At 43.2% G+C, this 17,699-nt stretch overlaps 2 protein-coding genes and 1 long non-coding RNA gene across 4 annotated transcripts in view; 1 reads left to right on the top strand and 2 right to left on the bottom strand.

The window, feature by feature from the left end:
- The window catches only part of sec23a (Sec23 homolog A, coat complex II component), a 35,041-nt gene extending 29,745 nt beyond the window's left edge, over window positions 1-5,296 (bottom strand). For both annotated transcript variants that reach the window (XM_074661423.1, XM_074661424.1), the window contains exon 1: window positions 5,184-5,296. The gene's annotated coding sequence lies outside the window, so the exon portion shown is untranslated. The remainder of the gene's footprint in view (window positions 1-5,183) is intronic.
- A 1,523-nt stretch (window positions 5,297-6,819) lies between these two features.
- Window positions 6,820-17,699, bottom strand: part of srp54 (signal recognition particle 54) — a 16,093-nt gene continuing 5,213 nt past the window's right edge. The window contains exons 2-18 of the mRNA XM_074660245.1: window positions 15,926-16,046; window positions 15,666-15,763; window positions 15,376-15,467; window positions 15,214-15,298; window positions 13,094-13,198; window positions 12,886-12,952; window positions 12,746-12,803; window positions 12,487-12,637; window positions 12,209-12,357; window positions 12,010-12,110; window positions 11,821-11,907; window positions 9,904-9,977; window positions 9,701-9,809; window positions 9,040-9,210; window positions 8,637-8,732; window positions 7,057-7,732; window positions 6,820-7,026 (exon numbers count right to left, since the gene is read on the bottom strand). Of these exons, the coding sequence (XP_074516346.1) occupies window positions 7,641-7,732; window positions 8,637-8,732; window positions 9,040-9,210; window positions 9,701-9,809; window positions 9,904-9,977; window positions 11,821-11,907; window positions 12,010-12,110; window positions 12,209-12,357; window positions 12,487-12,637; window positions 12,746-12,803; window positions 12,886-12,952; window positions 13,094-13,198; window positions 15,214-15,298; window positions 15,376-15,467; window positions 15,666-15,743 (1,515 nt within the window). The 5' untranslated portion in view covers window positions 15,744-15,763; window positions 15,926-16,046 and the 3' untranslated portion in view covers window positions 6,820-7,026; window positions 7,057-7,640. The remainder of the gene's footprint in view (window positions 7,027-7,056; window positions 7,733-8,636; window positions 8,733-9,039; window positions 9,211-9,700; window positions 9,810-9,903; window positions 9,978-11,820; window positions 11,908-12,009; window positions 12,111-12,208; window positions 12,358-12,486; window positions 12,638-12,745; window positions 12,804-12,885; window positions 12,953-13,093; window positions 13,199-15,213; window positions 15,299-15,375; window positions 15,468-15,665; window positions 15,764-15,925; window positions 16,047-17,699) is intronic.
- Window positions 9,143-9,660, top strand: LOC141783165 (uncharacterized). The gene is made up of 2 exons (XR_012597220.1): window positions 9,143-9,267; window positions 9,423-9,660. It is a non-coding gene; the product is annotated as an uncharacterized LOC141783165 (long non-coding RNA).

Raw genomic sequence — 17,699 nt, 5'->3', positions numbered from 1 at the left:
CTACACTGTAGTACTACTAACTACACCATAGTACTAACTACACCATAGTACTACTAACTACACCATAGTACTAACTACACCGTAGTACTACTAACTACACCATAGTACTAACTACACCGTAGTACTAACTACACCATAGTACTACTAACTACACCATAGTACTAACTACACCATAGTACTACTAACTACACCATAGTACTAACTACACCATAGTAATAACTACACCATAGTACTAACTACACCATAGTACTACTAACTACACCATAGTACTAACTACACCATAGTAATAACTACACCGTAGTACTAACTACACCATAGTACTAACTACACCATAGTACTAACTACACCGTAGTACTACTAACTACACCATAGTACTAACTACACCATAGTACTACTAACTACACCATAGTACTACTAACTACACCATAGTACTAACTACACCATAGTACTAACTACACCATAGTACTAACCACACCATAGTAATAACTACACCATAGTAATAACTACACCATAGTACTACTAACTACACCATAGTACTAACTACACCGTAGTACTACTAACTACACCATAGTACTAACTACACCGTAGTACTACTAACTACACCATAGTACTAACTACACCGTAGTACTACTAACTACACCATAGTAATAACTACACCATAGTACTAACTACACCATAGTACTAACTACACCATAGTAATAACTACACCATAGTACTACTAACTACACCATAGTACTACTAACTACACCATAGTACTAACCACACCATAGTAATAACTACACCATAGTACTAACTACACCGTAGTACTAACTACACCATAGTAATAACTACACCATAGTACTACTAACTACACCATAGTAATAACTACACCATAGTACTACTAACTACACCATAGTACTAACTACACCGTAGTACTACTAACTACACCATAGTACTAACCACACCATAGTACTAACTACACCATAGTACTACTAACTACACCATAGTACTACTAACTACACCATAGTACTAACTACACCATAGTACTAACCACACCATAGTAATAACTACACCATAGTAATAACTACACCATAGTACTACTAACTACACCATAGTACTAACTACACCGTAGTACTACTAACTACACCATAGTACTAACTACACCATAGTACTACTAACTACACCATAGTCCTAACTACACCATAGTAATAACTACACCATAGTAATAACTACACCATAGTACTAACTACACCATAGTAATAACTACACCATAGTACTAACTACACCATAGTAATAACTACACCATAGTAATAACTACACCATAGTACTACTAACTACACCATAGTAATAACTACACCATAGTACTAACTACACCATAGTAATAACTACACCATAGTACTACTAACTACACCATAGTAATAACTACACCATAGCACTAACTACACCATAGTACTAACTACACCATAGTAATAACTACACCATAGTACTACTAACTACACCATAGTACTAACTACACCATAGTACTAACTACACCATAGTACTAACTACACTGTAGTACTACTAACTACACCATAGTACTAACTACACCATAGTACTACTAACTACACCATAGTAATAACTACACCATAGTACTACTAACTACACCATAGTACTACCTACACTGTAGTACTACTAACTACACCATAGTACTAACTACACCATAGTACTACTAACTACACCATAGTACTAACTACACCGTAGTACTACTAACTACACCATAGTACTAACTACACCGTAGTACTAACTACACCGTAGTACTAACTACACCATAGTACTACTAACTACACCATAGTACTAACTACACCATAGTACTACTAACTACACCATAGTACTAACTACACCATAGTAATAACTACACCATAGTACTAACTACACCATAGTACTACTAACTACACCATAGTACTAACTACACCATAGTAATAACTACACCGTAGTACTAACTACACCATAGTACTAACTACACCATAGTACTAACTACACCGTAGTACTACTAACTACACCATAGTACTAACTACACCATAGTACTAACTACACCGTAGTACTACTAACTACACTTTAGAATGATGTACCTGATGTAGTATTCTGTTAAATCGATCACTAAATGAAGTGAAAGTAAAATCCTATAGTATATAGTATATAGAGGTTGAATGAGTAAATCCTATAGTATTATAGTATATAGAGGTTGAATGAGTAAATCCAATAGTATTATAGTATATAGAGGTTGAATGAGTAAATCCTATAGTATATAGAGGTTGAATGAGTAAATCCTATAGTATTATAGTATATAGAGGATGAATGAGTAAATCCTATAGTATTATAGTATATAGAGGTTGAATGAGTAAACCCTATAGTATATAGAGGTTGAATGAGTAAATCCTATAGTATTATAGTATATAGAGGTTGAATGAGTAAATCCTATAGTATATAGTATATAGAGGTTGAATGAGTAAATCCTATAGTATTATAGTATATAGAGGATGAATGAGTAAATCCTATAGTATTATAGTATATAGAGGTTGAATGAGTAAATCCTATAGTATATAGTATATAGAGGTTGAATGAGTAAATACTATAGTATATAGTATATAGAGGTTGAATGAGTAAATCCTATAGTATTATAGTATATAGAGGTTGAATGAGTAAATCCTATAGTATATAGTATATAGAGGTTGAATGAGTAAATCCTATATTATAGTATATAGAGGTTGAATGAGTAAATCCTATAGTATATAGAGGTTGAATGAGTAAATACTATAGTATATAGTATATAGAGGTTGAATGAGTAAATCCTATAGTATTATAGTATATAGAGGTTGAATGAGTAAATCCTATAGTATATAGTATATAGAGGTTGAATGAGTAAATACTATAGTATTATAGTATATAGAGGTTGAATGAGTAAATCCTATAGTATATAGTATATAGAGGTTGAATGAGTAAATCCTATATTATAGTATATAGAGGTTGAATGAGTAAATCCTATAGTATATAGAGGTTGAATGAGTAAATACTATAGTATATAGTATATAGAGGTTGAATGAGTAAATCCTATAGTATTATAGTATATAGAGGTTGAATGAGTAAATCCTATAGTATTATAGTATATAGAGGTTGAATGAGTAAATCCTATAGTATATAGTATATAGAGGTTGAATGAGTAAATCCTATAGTATTATAGTATATAGAGGATGAATGAGTAAATCCTATAGTATTATAGTATATAGAGGTTGAATGAGTAAATCCTATAGTATATAGTATATAGAGGTTGAATGAGTAAATACTATAGTATATAGTATATAGAGGTTGAATGAGTAAATCCTATAGTATTATAGTATATAGAGGTTGAATGAGTAAATCCTATAGTATTATAGTATATAGAGGATGAATGAGTAAATCCTATAGTATATAGAGGTTGAATGGGTAAATCCTATAGTATTATAGTATATAGAGGTTGAATGAGTAAATCCTATAGTATTATAGTATATAGAGGTTGAATGAGTAAATCCTATAGTATTATAGTATATAGAGGTTGAATGAGTAAATCCTATAGTATATAGTATATAGAGGTTGAATGAGTAAATCCTATAGTATTATAGTATATAGAGGTTGAATGAGTAAATCCTATAGTATATAGTATATAGAGGTTGAATGAGTAAATACTATAGTATTATAGTATATAGAGGTTGAATGAGTAAATCCTATAGTATTATAGTATATAGAGGTTGAATGAGTAAATCCTATAGTATATAGTATATAGAGGTTGAATGAGTAAATCCTATAGTATTATAGTATATAGAGGTTGAATGAGTAAATACTATAGTATATAGTATATAGAGGTTGAATGAGTAAATCCTATAGTATTATAGTATATAGAGGTTGAATGAGTAAATCCTATAGTATATTGTATATAGAGGGTGAATGGGGGTTTGGTTGCTGGCTGCTCTCAGCAGACTTCTACATTTGAAATGTTACTGAAGTTTAAGTACCAAAAGTAAAAGTACTCATCGTGCAGAATAATGTAAATGATATTACTGTTCTTTAATGATCGATCACTTTAATGATTGATTCTCTAATGATCGATCACTTTAATGATTGATTCTCTAATGATCGATCACTTTAATGGTCGATCACTTTAATGATCGATTACTTTAATGGTCGATCACTTTAATGATCGATTACTTTAATGATCGATCACTTTAATGATTGATTCTCTAATGATCGATCACTTTAATGATTGATTCTCTAATGATCGATCACTTTAATGGTCGATCACTTTAATGATCGATCACTTTAATGGTCGATCACTTTAATGATCGATTACTTTAATGATCGATCACTTTAATGATTGATTCTCTAATGATCGATCACTTTAATGATTGATTCTCTAATGATCGATCACTTTAATGGTCGATCACTTTAATGATCGATCACTTTAATGGTCGATCACTTTAATGATCGATTACTTTAATGGTCGATCACTTTAATGTTTACAGCAGTAAATGTATGAGTTCCAGTCCAGCACCAGCCTGCTCTGGTGTTCTAGTGTTCTGGTGTTCTGGTGCTCTGGTGCTCTGGTGTTCTAGTGTTCTGGTGTTCTGGTGCTCTGGTGCTCTGGTGCTCTGGTGTTCTAGTGTTCTAGTGTTCTAGTGTTCTGGTGTTCTGGTGTTCTAGTGTTCTAGTGTTCTGGTGTTCTAGTGTTTCCAGTCAGGAGCTGTCAGGTCTCTGGAGCAGTGAAATACTTCCCTCAGACATGTACACAACTACAAGTACAAGTACAAGTACAAGTACAAGTACACAGTAGCAGTACAAATACCTCAGTACTGCATGTAATCAATCACAGCTGGTCATCCGATTATCGATGCTAGCTGATAATCAATGAGAGCAGCTGAGTCTGGATTTAAAGTCCACTCAGAGCTAGCAGCTAGCAGCTAGCAGCTAACAGCTAGCAGCTAGCAGCTAGCAGCTAACAGCTAGCAGCTAGCAGCTAGCAGCTAACAGCTAGCAGCTAGCAGCTAACAGCTAGCAGCTAGCAGCTAACAGCTAACAGCTAACAGCTAGCAGCTAGCAGCTAACAGGTAAACAGACAGGTGAGCTGTGTGAGTCCAGGTGAGTCTGCAGGTCAGTCGGGTCCAGGTGAGTCTCTGTGTGGAGGATCAGTCACTCACCTGCTGCTCTGCTGCTCTGGGTTAGTCTCTCTCTCTCTCTAACCCTGCTACAGCTCCTCTCTGCTCCTCTCTGCTCCTCCTCCTCCTCCTCCTCTCTGACTGGACACGAAGCAGAACAACATGGCTGCGGCCCGGCGCCACGTCAAGACACAGAGAGGAGAAACAGAGAGAGGTCTCACTCTGACCAACATTCAGGAGGTCTCACTCTGACCAACATTCAGGAACCACCTTCACAACACGACAAGCTACTGACAGGACTGATTGATCACTGATCACTGTTTACTGTTTATTGATCACTGTTAATAAATAAATATAACATGTAGAGAAATAAGTCATACTATTAGTGAAATAAAGTTGTGATTTTATACTATACTAATATTGTATGGTAGTATTATAATAGTAACATAGTAATATAATTTTAAAGCAGTATATCAGTTAAACTTCCTGTTAGTAACTTGTTCAGGTATAAATCCTTGCTGGTCGGTGTCTCATGGTCTCTCGTGTGTCTCCTGGTCTCTCGTGTGTCTCATGGTCTCTCGTGTGTCTCCTGGTCTCTCGTGTGTCTCCTGGTCTCTCGTGTGTCTCATGGTCTCTCGTGTGTCTCCTGGTCTCTCGTGTGTCTCCTGGTCTCTCGTGTGTCTCATGGTCTCTCGTGTGTCTCCTGGTCTCTCGTGTGTCTCATGGTCTCTCGTGTGTCTCCTGGTCTCTCGTGTGTCTCATGGTCTCTCGTGTGTCTCATGGTCTCTCGTGTGTCTCCTGGTCTCTCGTGTGTCTCCGCTGTTCAGACTCAGACTCCAACACGAACTCCAGTGAAGCAGCAAAACCTCTTGGTTGTATTTAGTGAAGCTGTTAAACAGTGTTGGCCGCGGTCGGAGGACGCGGAGGAGACCGTAGCTTTGGTCTCCAGGACCGGAGTCTCTGCTCCTCTGCTCCTCTGCTCCTCTGCCTGCCTTCACTCACACACCGCGCTCCTTCTCTCTCTCTCTCTCCACCTCTCACGTGCATGCTGCTCACTCCACACTGCAGAAGAGTTAGTTTAGCTCTGAGAATATCTAGTGAATGTTCAGTGGACGTTTGTGCAGAAATAACTGCTGCAGCTCCTCCAGACCAACAGAGGTTTCCCGTGTCTTGTGAAGTGACGGGGCTCCGCAGAGAGAAACGTTGTTGTCTCGTTACCGACCGGGTGCCGGCGTCTCCCCCGTTCCCTCCGGCCGCGGTCGGGAGGCTGAGGCGGGAAAAGCCAACACTAGGATCAGCATTGATTCATGGAGAGACCTTGGTCTGGTCAGCTAACATTACTGCCAAGCAGCTGGAATATAGAGTGATATTGTGCTTTTAGCTGACGTGTGTCTCCTCACTGTGTTGAGCGATGCTCCTTCATGTCTATGTAGAGCGAGCACAAGCGCCAGCAACAGGACGCTGACTTTAGTTGACTTAACGGACACAGGTGAAGCTGTTAACAACACATTTAGGATTCTGACTAACACTCCCTTTAAATATGTAATATTAAATATATAATAATAAATATTAAATATATAATAATAAACATTAAATATATAATAATAAACATTAAATATATAATAATAAACAGTCCCTTTAATAACTATCAAAAGGACAAAGAAATAAAAACTGCAGGTTTAAAATGGAGAAATACAAATGTTTATTATATGACAAAAATACTGTCACTAACTAATGTTATCTTTATCATCATCATCATCATCATCATGTGGCGTCTCCTCGTCCAATCAGGACGGACTCTCTGCTCTGTTTAAATCTTATACACAAACAACTTATACAGAATTAAATTAACGAACCAGCTGGTCCTTCTCCTCCTCCTCCTCCTCTTCCTCCTCCTCCTCCTCCTCATCATCACATATTTAAAGGAGCAGGCAGATGGAAACATGAGAAGAAGACGGAGAAGGAGGAGGAGAAAAAGGAGGAGGAGGAAAAGAAGAAGACGGAGAAGGAGGAGAAGGAGGAGGAAAAGGAGGAGAAGGAAAAGAAGAAGACGGAGAAGGAGGAGAAGAAGGAGAAGGAGGAGGAAAAGGAGGAGAAGGAGGAGGAAAAGGAGGAGAAGGAGGAGGAAAAGGAGGAGAAGGAGTAGGAAAAGGAGGAGAAGGAGGAGGAAAAGGAAAAGGAGGAGAAGGAGGAGGAAAAGGAGAAGAAGGAGAAAAAGGAGGAGAAGGAGGAGGAAAAGGAGGAGAAGGAGGAGGAAAAGGAGGAGAAGGAGGAAAAGGAGGAGAAGAAGGAGAAGAAAAAGCTTCCTGCTCCTTTAAATCATTACTTTACATCTTCTGGTGTTTTTCTAAAAGCAGCAGACGACAGAACATCCTGCTGTCATTCTGTCTCATTACACTTCCTGTCTGTCTCTAAGCCCCGCCCCTCTCCACCTGTACCTCTCAGGAGGCGGAGCTTTAAGGTGAAGTTCTTGTTTTAAGGCAGCTGGTTGGTCGGCGGTCACATGTTGTTGAATCCCATCATGCCTTTCATGTTGCCAGCAGCTCCCTGCTGGAACTGACGCATCATCGACTGAAGGCCGGCCATCCCACCTAACGAGCAGAACATACCGTTAGAACCTTAATTAAGCTCCTTAACGAAGCTTGTTAATGATGAAGCTCGTTAATAATGAAGCTTGTTAATAATGAGGCTCGTTAATGATGAGGCTCGTTAATGATGAAGCTCGTTAATGATGAAGCTCGTTAATGATGAGGCTCGTTAATGATGAGGCTCGTTAATGATGAGGCTCGTTAATGATGAAGCTCGTTAATGATGAGGCTCGTTAATAATGAGGCTCGTTAATGATGAGGCTCGTTAATGATGAGGCTCGTTAATGATGAAGCTCGTTAATAATGAAGCTCGTTAATAATGAGGCTCGTTAATGATGAGGCTCGTTAATGATGAGGCTCGTTAATGATGAAGCTCGTTAATGATGAAGCTCGTTAATGATGAGGCTCGTTAATGATGAGGCTCGTTAATGATGAGGCTCGTTAATGATGAGGCTCGTTAATGATGAGGCTCGTTAATGATGAGGCTCGTTAATGATGAGGCTCGTTAATGATGAGGCTCGTTAATGATGAGGCTCGTTAATGATGAAGCTCGTTAATGATGAGGCTCGTTAATGATGAGGCTCGTTAATGATGAGGCTCGTTAATGATGAGGCTCGTTAATAATGAAGCTCGTTAATTCATCAGCTTTAAGACATCTGTCCGGCTCCATTTATTTAAATTTTATATTATTAAACTTCCTGCTCTCAGGTAACAGGTAGACCAGGTAACAGGTAGACCAGGTAACAGGTAGACCAGGTAACAGGTAGACCAGGTAACAGGTAGACCAGGTAACAGGTAGACCAGGTAACAGGTAAACCAGGTAACAGGTAGACCAGGTAACAGGTAGACCAGGTAACAGGTAGACCAGGTAACAGGTAGACCAGGTAACAGGTAGACCATGCCTCACCCATGTGGTGCAGGACTCGGGGGTCCATCATTTTGGCCATCTGCTGGTTCAGTTTAGCCATCTGAGACGGGTTCACGTTCTTGGACATGTCTCCACCTGGAAGAAACAAAACACATCACACACCGGTTCAAACCCCGGACTAATCAGTCCCCCACCGTCCCACACAGTCCTCCACAGTCCTCCACAGTCCCCCACCGTCCTCCAAAGTCCCCCACCTCCTCACAGTACCCCTCAGTCCTCCACAGTCCCCCAAAGTCCCCAACAGTCCTCCACCGTCCCCAACAGTCCTCCACCGTCCCCGAAAGTCCTCCACCGTCCCCGAAAGTCCTCCACCGTCCTCCACCATCCCCCACCATCCCCCACCATCCCCCACCGTCCTCCACAGTCCCCCCTCTGTCTCTACCTTTAAAGAGTCCCTTGATGCCCCCCATCTTCTTGACCATCTGGGCGAACTTGGTGTACTGGGTCAGCAGCTCCTGGACGTCTCTGGTGGCGACTCCGGACCCCCGAGCGACTCTCTGGATCCTGTTGGGCTGCTTACTGAACAGCTTCGCTCCGTCTTTACTGTCCAGTTCTGAAGAGACAGACGGAGACCACTAGAACCAGCAGACCAGTTGAACCAGTAAAACCAGTAGACCAGTTGAACCAGTAGAACCAGTAGAGCATCATCAGTACTTGGTACGGGTATGGGTTACCCTGGTCGTTCATGCTGAACCAGTAGAACCAGTAGAGTAATAGTATTAGTATGCGTTACCCTGGTCGTTCATACTGAACCAGTAGAACCAGTAGAACCAGTAGAGTAATAGGATGTGTTACCCTGGTCGTTCATGCTGAACCAGTAGAACCAGTAGAACCAGTAGAGTAATAGGATGTGTTACCCTGGTCGTTCATGCTGAACCAGTAGAACCAGTAGAACCAGTAGAGTAATAGGATGTGTTACCCTGGTCGTTCATGCTGAACCAGTAGAACCAGTAGAACCAGTAGAGTAATAGGATGTGTTACCCTGGTCGTTCATGCTGAACCAGTAGAACCAGTAGAACCAGTAGAGTAATAGGATGTGTTACCCTGGTCGTTCATGCTGTCCATGATGGTCATCAGCTTCTTCAGGCGGGCCATGGACTCCTGTTCATTTCCTTTACTCATGAAGTCTGTACCGAACCCTGGAATCATCCCCTGAACGCATCACGGAGAGAGACAGTCAGCACAGTGGACCACATTTACTAACCCTGACCCTGAACGCATCACGGAGAGACAGGTGAGTGTTTACCATGATCTGTCCGAAGGGTCCCATCTTCATGATGTTCTGGAACTGCTCGTACATGTCTCTGAGGGTGAACTGACCTGCAGGTCAAAGGTCACAGGTCAGCATCATACCATAATACACACTGTCTCAGGTGAGTAAAGGAAGTGAAGTGTCGTCTCAGGTGAGTAAAGGAAGTGAAGTGTCGTCTGAGGTGAGTAAAGGAAGTGAAGTGTTGTCTCAGGTGAGTAAAGGATGTGAAGAGTCATTTCAGGTGAGTAAAGGATGTGAAGAGTCGTCTCAGGTGAGTAAAGGGATGTTAAGTGTCGTCTCAGGTGAGTAAAGGAAGTGAAGTGTCATCTCAGGTGAGTAAAGGAAGTGAAGTGTTATTCTCAGGTGAGTAAAGGAAGTGAAGTGTCATCTCAGGTGAGTAAAGGATGGGAAGTGTCGTCTCAGGTGAGTAAAGGATGTGAAGTGTTGTCTCAGGTGAGTAAAAGGATGTGAAGTGTTGTCTCAGGTGAGTAAAGGAAGTGAAGTGTCGTCTCAGGTGAGTAAAGGAAGTGAAGTATCGTCTCAGGTGAGTAAAGGAAGTGAAGTGTCGACTCAGGTGAGTAAAGGAAGTGAAGTGTCGACTCAGGTGAGTAAAGGAAGTGAAGTGTTGTCTCAGGTGAGTAGAGGAAGTGAAGTGTCGTCTCAGGTGAGTAGAGGAAGTGAAGTGTCGTCTCAGGTGAGTAAAAAGATATTAAGTGCTGTCTCAGCTGAGTAAAGGAAGTGAAGTGTTGTCTCAGGTGAGTAAAGGTTATGAAGTGTCGTCTCAGGTGAGTAAAAAGATATGAAGTGTTGTCTCAGCTGAGTAAAGGAAGTGAAGTGTTATTCTCAGGTGAGTAAAGGAAGTGAAGTGTCATCTCAGGTGAGTAAAGGAAGTGAAGAGTCGTCTCAGGTGAGTAAAGGATGTGAAGAGTCGTCTCAGGTGAGTAAAGGATGTGAAGAGTCGTCTCAGGTGAGTAAAGGATGTGAAGAGTCGTCTCAGGTGAGTAAAGGATGTGAAGAGTCATTTCAGGTGAGTAAAGGATGTGAAGAGTCGTCTCAGGTGAGTAAAGGGATGTTAAGTGTCGTCTCAGGTGAGTAAAGGAAGTGAAGTGTCATCTCAGGTGAGTAAAGGAAGTGAAGTGTTATTCTCAGGTGAGTAAAGGAAGTGAAGTGTCATCTCAGGTGAGTAAAGGATGGGAAGTGTCGTCTCAGGTGAGTAAAGGATGTGAAGTGTTGTCTCAGGTGAGTAAAAGGATGTGAAGTGTTGTCTCAGGTGAGTAAAGAATGTGAAGTGTTGTCTCAGGTGAGTAAAAGGATGTGAAGTGTTGTCTCAGGTGAGTAAAGAATGTGAATTGTCGTCTCAGGTGAGTAAAGGAAGTGAAGTGTTGTCTCAGGTGAGTAAAGGATGTGAAGTGTTATTCTCAGGTGAGTAAAGGAAGTGAAGTGTCGTCTCAGGTGAGTAAAGGAAGTGAAGTATCGTCTCAGGTGAGTAAAGGAAGTGAAGTGTCGACTCAGGTGAGTAAAGGAAATGAAGTGTTGTCTCAGGTGAGTAGAGGAAGTGAAGTGTCGTCTCAGGTGAGTAAAAAAATATTAAGTGCTGTCTCAGCTGAGTAAAGGAAGTGAAGTGTTGTCTCAGGTGAGTAAAGGTTATGAAGTGTCGTCTCAGGTGAGTAAAAAGATATGAAGTGTTGTCTCAGCTGAGTAAAGGAAGTGAAGTGTTGTCTCAGGTGAGTAAAGGTTATGAAGTGTCGTCTCAGGTGAGTAAAAAGATGTGAAGTGTTGTCTCAGGTGAGTAAAAGGATGATAAGTGTTGTCTCAGGTGAGTAAAAGGATGTGAAGTGTTGTCTCAGGTGAGTAAAAGGATGTGAAGTGTGGTCTCAGGTGAGTAAAAGGATGTGAAGTGTATTTTCTCACCGTGTTTCAGTTTGTCGATCAGCTCCTCATTGTCATCCAGTTTCAGTTCGTTCACTCTGTCGATCAAACCCTCGATGTCTCCCATCCCTGACAGGAAGAGGAGGAGTTACTGAAGGTTTCCATGGAAACACTCAAGACAACGTGGAGTTAATTAACGTTGTAGGAAAGTTGTAGGAACGTTGTAATCACCGAGCAGTTTGCTGATGAACGGCTGAGTCTTAAATGGCTCGAAGTCGTCGATGTGTTCTCCTGTTCCGATGAAGATGATGGGACTCCTGGTGGCCGCCACACTGACAGGAAACAGCAGAAGAAGAAGAAGGTCAGTGCTACCCTGACAGTAAACAGGGTCAGTGTGACATCACACAGTGCTGAGACATCATGGTCTTACGCGCTCAGAGCTCCTCCACCTTTGGCGTGCCCGTCCAGTTTGGTGACGATCACCGACGCCACGTCCACTTTGTCTTTGAAGGCCTTCGCCTGAGACTCACAGGCCTGACCGATTGACGCGTCCATCACGTACACAATGTTGTCTGGTTGCTATGGAAACACAGGTAGAGAGAAACATCTGAGACGGTCCCAGGTACCTACCACAGACCACGTGCTCGCGGTGGTGCGTTCACTGGCGTCCTGCTTCACTGGGTACTGGCGGTGCGTTCAGGTACTCACCACAGCGTTGGAGACTTGCAGCATCTCCTCAAACAGCGAGTCTTCCTGTTTGTGTCGTCCGCTCGTGTCCACGATGATGATCTCAAAGTTCTCTGCTTTGAACTTCTCGACGCCCTCGGCGGCGATCACCACCGGGTCCATCTCTGTGTAACTGAACACAACGCACGGGTGAGACGCACGGCGCTAACGGGCAGCAGACGGTGGCTAAGACAGCACTAACAGGCAGAAGACGGCGGCGGGCGCCACCTGGCGGACTCACCTGCCGTAGAAAGGGATTCTGGCTTTGGTGGCGTTCTGTTTCAGCTGATCGAAGGCACCTGACGGACGAGAGGAGGAAACTGTTAATAAAAGACTGAAGAGTGAAGCGAGGCCACTGAGAGGAGTTGAAGTGTTGCTTACCAGCTCTGAAGGTGTCGGCACAGATCAGGCAGGTCTTCCAGCCTTTCCTCTGGTAGTAGTAGGCCAGCTGTGAGACAACAGACAGAGACAACAGACAGAGACAACAGACAGAGACAACAGACAGAGACAACAGACAGGAAAGTCAGTGAGACAACAGACAGAAAAGTCAGTGAGACAACAGACAGGTGTCTCAGGTGTGTGAGGTCACCTTGGAGCAGGTGGTAGTTTTCCCGCTGCCCTGCAGACCAACAAACATGATGACGTTGTTTTTTCCTTTCGTGGGAGTCCAGGCCTTCACACCGGGGTCCACCAGCTGGAGATACACATATTATACACACATTATACACACATTATACACACCACTGGAACACCAGCAGGTAGACGTACTACACCACTGGAACACCAGCAGGTAGACGTACTACACCACTGGAACATCAGCAGGTAGACGTACTACACCACTGGAACATCAGCAGGTAGACATACTACACCACTGGAACATCAGCAGGTAGACTTACTACACCACTGGAACATCAGCAGGTAGACATACTACACCACTGGAACATCAGCAGGTAGACATACTACACCACTGGAACATCAGCAGGTAGACATACTACACCACTGGAACATCAGCAGGTAGACTTACTACACCACTAGAACATCAGCAGGTAGACGTACTACACCACTAGAACATCAGCAGGTAGACATACTACACCACTAGAACATCAGCAGGTAGACATACTACACCACTGGAACATCAGCAGGTAGACGTACTACACCACTGGAACATCAGCAGGTAGACATACTACACCACTGGAACATCAGCAGGTAGACATACTACACCACTGGAACATCAGCAGGTAGACATACTACACCACTGGAACATCAGCAGGTAGACATACTACACCACTGGAACATCAGCAGGTAGACATACTACACCACTGGAACATCAGCAGGTAGACTTACTACACCACTGGAACATCAGCAGGTAGACGTACTACACCACTGGAACACCAGCAGGTAGACATACTACACCACTGGAACATCAGCAGGTAGACATACTACACCACTAGAACATCAGCAGGTAGACATACTACACCACTGGAACATCAGCAGGTAGACGTACTACACCACTGGAACATCAGCAGGTAGACATACTACACCACTGGAACATCAGCAGGTAGACATACTACACCACTGGAACATCAGCAGGTAGACGTACTACACCACTAGAACATCAGCAGGTAGACGTACTACACCACTAGAACATCAGCAGGTAGACGTACTACACCACTAGAACATCAGCAGGTAGACGTACTACACCACTGGAACACCAGCAGGTAGACATACTACACCACTAGAACATCAGCAGGTAGACGTACTACACCACTAGAACATCAGCAGGTAGACGTACTACACCACTAGAACATCAGCAGGTAGACATACTACACCACTGGAACATCAGCAGGTAGACATACTACACCACTAGAACATCAGCAGGTAGACGTACTACACCACTAGAACATCAGCAGGTAGACATACTACACCACTGGAACATCAGCAGGTAGACATACTACACCACTAGAACATCAGCAGGTAGACGTACTACACCACTGGAACATCAGCAGGTAGACATACTACACCACTGGAACATCAGCAGGTAGACGTACTACACCACTGGAACACCAGCAGGTAGACATACTACACCACTAGAACATCAGCAGGTAGACGTACTACACCACTGGAACATCAGCAGGTAGACGTACTACACCACTGGAACATCAGCAGGTAGACGTACTACACCACTGGAACATCAGCAGGTAGACATACTACACCACTAGAACATCAGCAGGTAGACATACTACACCACTAGAACATCAGCAGGTAGACGTACTACACCACTGGAACATCAGCAGGTAGACATACTACACCACTGGAACATCAGCAGGTAGACGTACTACACCACTGGAACATCAGCAGGTAGACGTACTACACCACTGGAACACCAGCAGGTAGACATACTACACCACTGGAACATCAGCAGGTAGACATACTACACCACTGGAACATCAGCAGGTAGACATACTACACCACCACTTAGACGACAAGCTAACCGTTAGCTAAACCTGGTTAGCCACATCCTCAGATTAGCGTAGATTACGTTCCATGAATCTGGACTAACCCTAACCTCTATAGCTAATGTATCGCTGCATGTTGCAGAATGACTATCAGTCTATCAGGAGGTTCAGGACCTTCTGTCTGAGTCCGTCTCCAGGTTGACCAACCAACTGGCAACCACTAGTGGTGAAGGGAAGGGCCTGATGGTCTGACCTTGACGAGCTCCTTGAACACGGCGTGCTGGATCATCCTCCTCTTGTTCAGACCTGAAGCCATCTCCTCCAGATCTATGGCAGCCCTGCAGAGAGCACACAGTTCAACCACTGGACCAGGTTTAGATCCTGGATCAGGACTCCTAGGGGGGTTGATACTCACTTGACGTTCTCTCTCAGCTGTTTGACCAGTTTGATGTTGACGTCGGCCTCCAGCAGAGCAGCACACACCTCCTTCAGCATGGCGTTCAGCACCTGGAACACAGACAGCCGGATCAGGTCTGAGGACCCAGGTCCTCTGGACTAAGACCAGGTCCTCTGGACTAAGACCAGGTCCTCGGAAGAGGCCTCTGATCCACGTGGACTCAGCAGGACCAGATCAGATGAAACTTACTGATTATCTACATTAATAAACAACATGAAGAAGACGTGGTCCCGGTGGCGTCCCGTTACCTCTTCATTGATGATGGTGGCGTTGCTGAGGGACCTCAGCGCCGAGGTGATCTTCCTCCCCAGGTCGGCTAACACCATGATGGCGGTCCCAACGAATCCTGAAACACACATGATGTCACATGAAGGACTGCCACTGATTGGACAGCTTCAGTGATGTCACCCTGCATCCTGGGCTACATGGACCCTCAGAGACCAGATCAGGTCCACCAGGTTATGACATCATTCACACCTCTAATCAACAACAGGATGTGAACTCTTACCGTGTGTGTGTTAAAACAGTGTGTGTGTGTGTGTGGGGAGGGGAACCCCCCTACTGAGCGTGCTCAGTGAGTCAGCAGGTCAGCTGACAGGTGGAGGTCGCAGCACACAGCCACTCACTTCCTGTACAGAGGAGAGAAGAAGAAACGTCAACAAATCAACAAGCTCTACAGTCACAGAGGTCTTTGAACACAACACGACACGTTTAGGGACACGACGAGTGATCGGGTCAACCTCTGCTCCCTGCAGGTAACTATGGCAACGGGACTGCTACCATCCCTAATTAACTACGTCTGTACGAGGGACTACCAATGCTAACGAGGGATTTCCAACACCTAGTGACAATGTGGCAGCCTGGAGAATAACACTTCTCAATCACTGCCAAAGACATCAAGAGCTCCCAGCAAGCATGCTGATGCTGCAGGAACCAACGCACGGGCATCGATCGCAGGGACGTCCCACACCAACACACATGGACGTGTTATCAGTCCTACTTGTGTATATCTGTGTATCTGTGTATTCACCCTTTAAATAGGCAGACTGACTGATTACAAGTTTGAAGATACCTGTGATGCTATTTACAGGACACACCTTAGTTTAATATGTCCCTATGGTCACATTATTTTACATCTTTTCTAGGGGTACCATCATTTTTTGTCCTGGCCAGTTTCATTAGTTTGTTTTTTAAAATGATTCTGTTGAACCACAATTCAAAAACAATATCTGATTTTCATTAGTTCATTTTCAGTGAATTTTTATTTATTATTACTTTTGTCAGTTTCAAGTTATTTCAGTGACCATTGTGGGTTTTTCTCTCTTTAACGGAAGGGTACCAACAATTTTGCCCACGTGTGTAAATGACATCATGGTTTCATTCAGGATCATCAGTTCCCATCATGCTTTGGGGGATATATACAGGAAGTATAATGTCACCATGGGTTCAGTGAGCTCGCTGTGAGCTCATCATAGTTTCCAAGTAACCAAATCAAACTGGTCTGAGGTCAGCTGCTGGATGAACAGACTACCGTCACTGTCTCTGAATACTGGACGTTTACTGTGATGACGTCATCACCTCTGAAGTCACCTTCTCTGACGTCACAATCTCTGACGTCAGAGAAGGTGACTTCAGAAATGATGACGTCAGAAATGATGACGTCAGAGATGATGACGTCAGAGAAGGTGACGTATGAGATGATGACGTCAGAGAAGGTGACGTATGAGATGATGACGTCAGAGAAGGTGACTTCAGAGATGATGACGTCAGAGATGGTGACGTCAGAGATGATGACGTCAGAGATGGTGACGTCAGAGATGATGACGTCGGAGAAGGTGACGTCAGAGAAGGTGACTTCAGAGATGATGACGTCAGAGATGATGACGTCAGAGATGATGACGTCAGAGATGATGACGTCAGAGAAGGTGACTTCAGAGATGATGACGTCAGAGATGATGATGTCAGAGAAGGTGACTTCAGAGATGATGACGTCAGAGATGATGACGTCAGAGATGATGACGTCAGAGATGGTGACGTCGGAGATGATGACGTCGGAGATGATGACGTCATTCTGAATGATGTCAACATGTGTTTCATGTTTCACTGAGTGATGAAGAGGAGGAGGAAGAGTTTCACTCCTGCAGGATCTCAGTTTGAAACTTTAATGTATTTCACTGTGTACTTTTACTCTGTGTGTTTGTGCTCTGTGTACTTTTACTCTGTGTGTGTACTCTGTGTATGTGGCTGTGCTACATCAGTGGCTGTGTGTTGGTGAGGTCAGC

This window comes from Sebastes fasciatus, chromosome 15, assembly GCF_043250625.1.
Source record: "Sebastes fasciatus isolate fSebFas1 chromosome 15, fSebFas1.pri, whole genome shotgun sequence".
Taxonomy (NCBI): domain Eukaryota; kingdom Metazoa; phylum Chordata; class Actinopteri; order Perciformes; family Sebastidae; genus Sebastes; species Sebastes fasciatus.
Note: the sequence above shows the minus strand (reverse complement) of the source record. Positions and strands in the feature narration are given on the sequence as shown.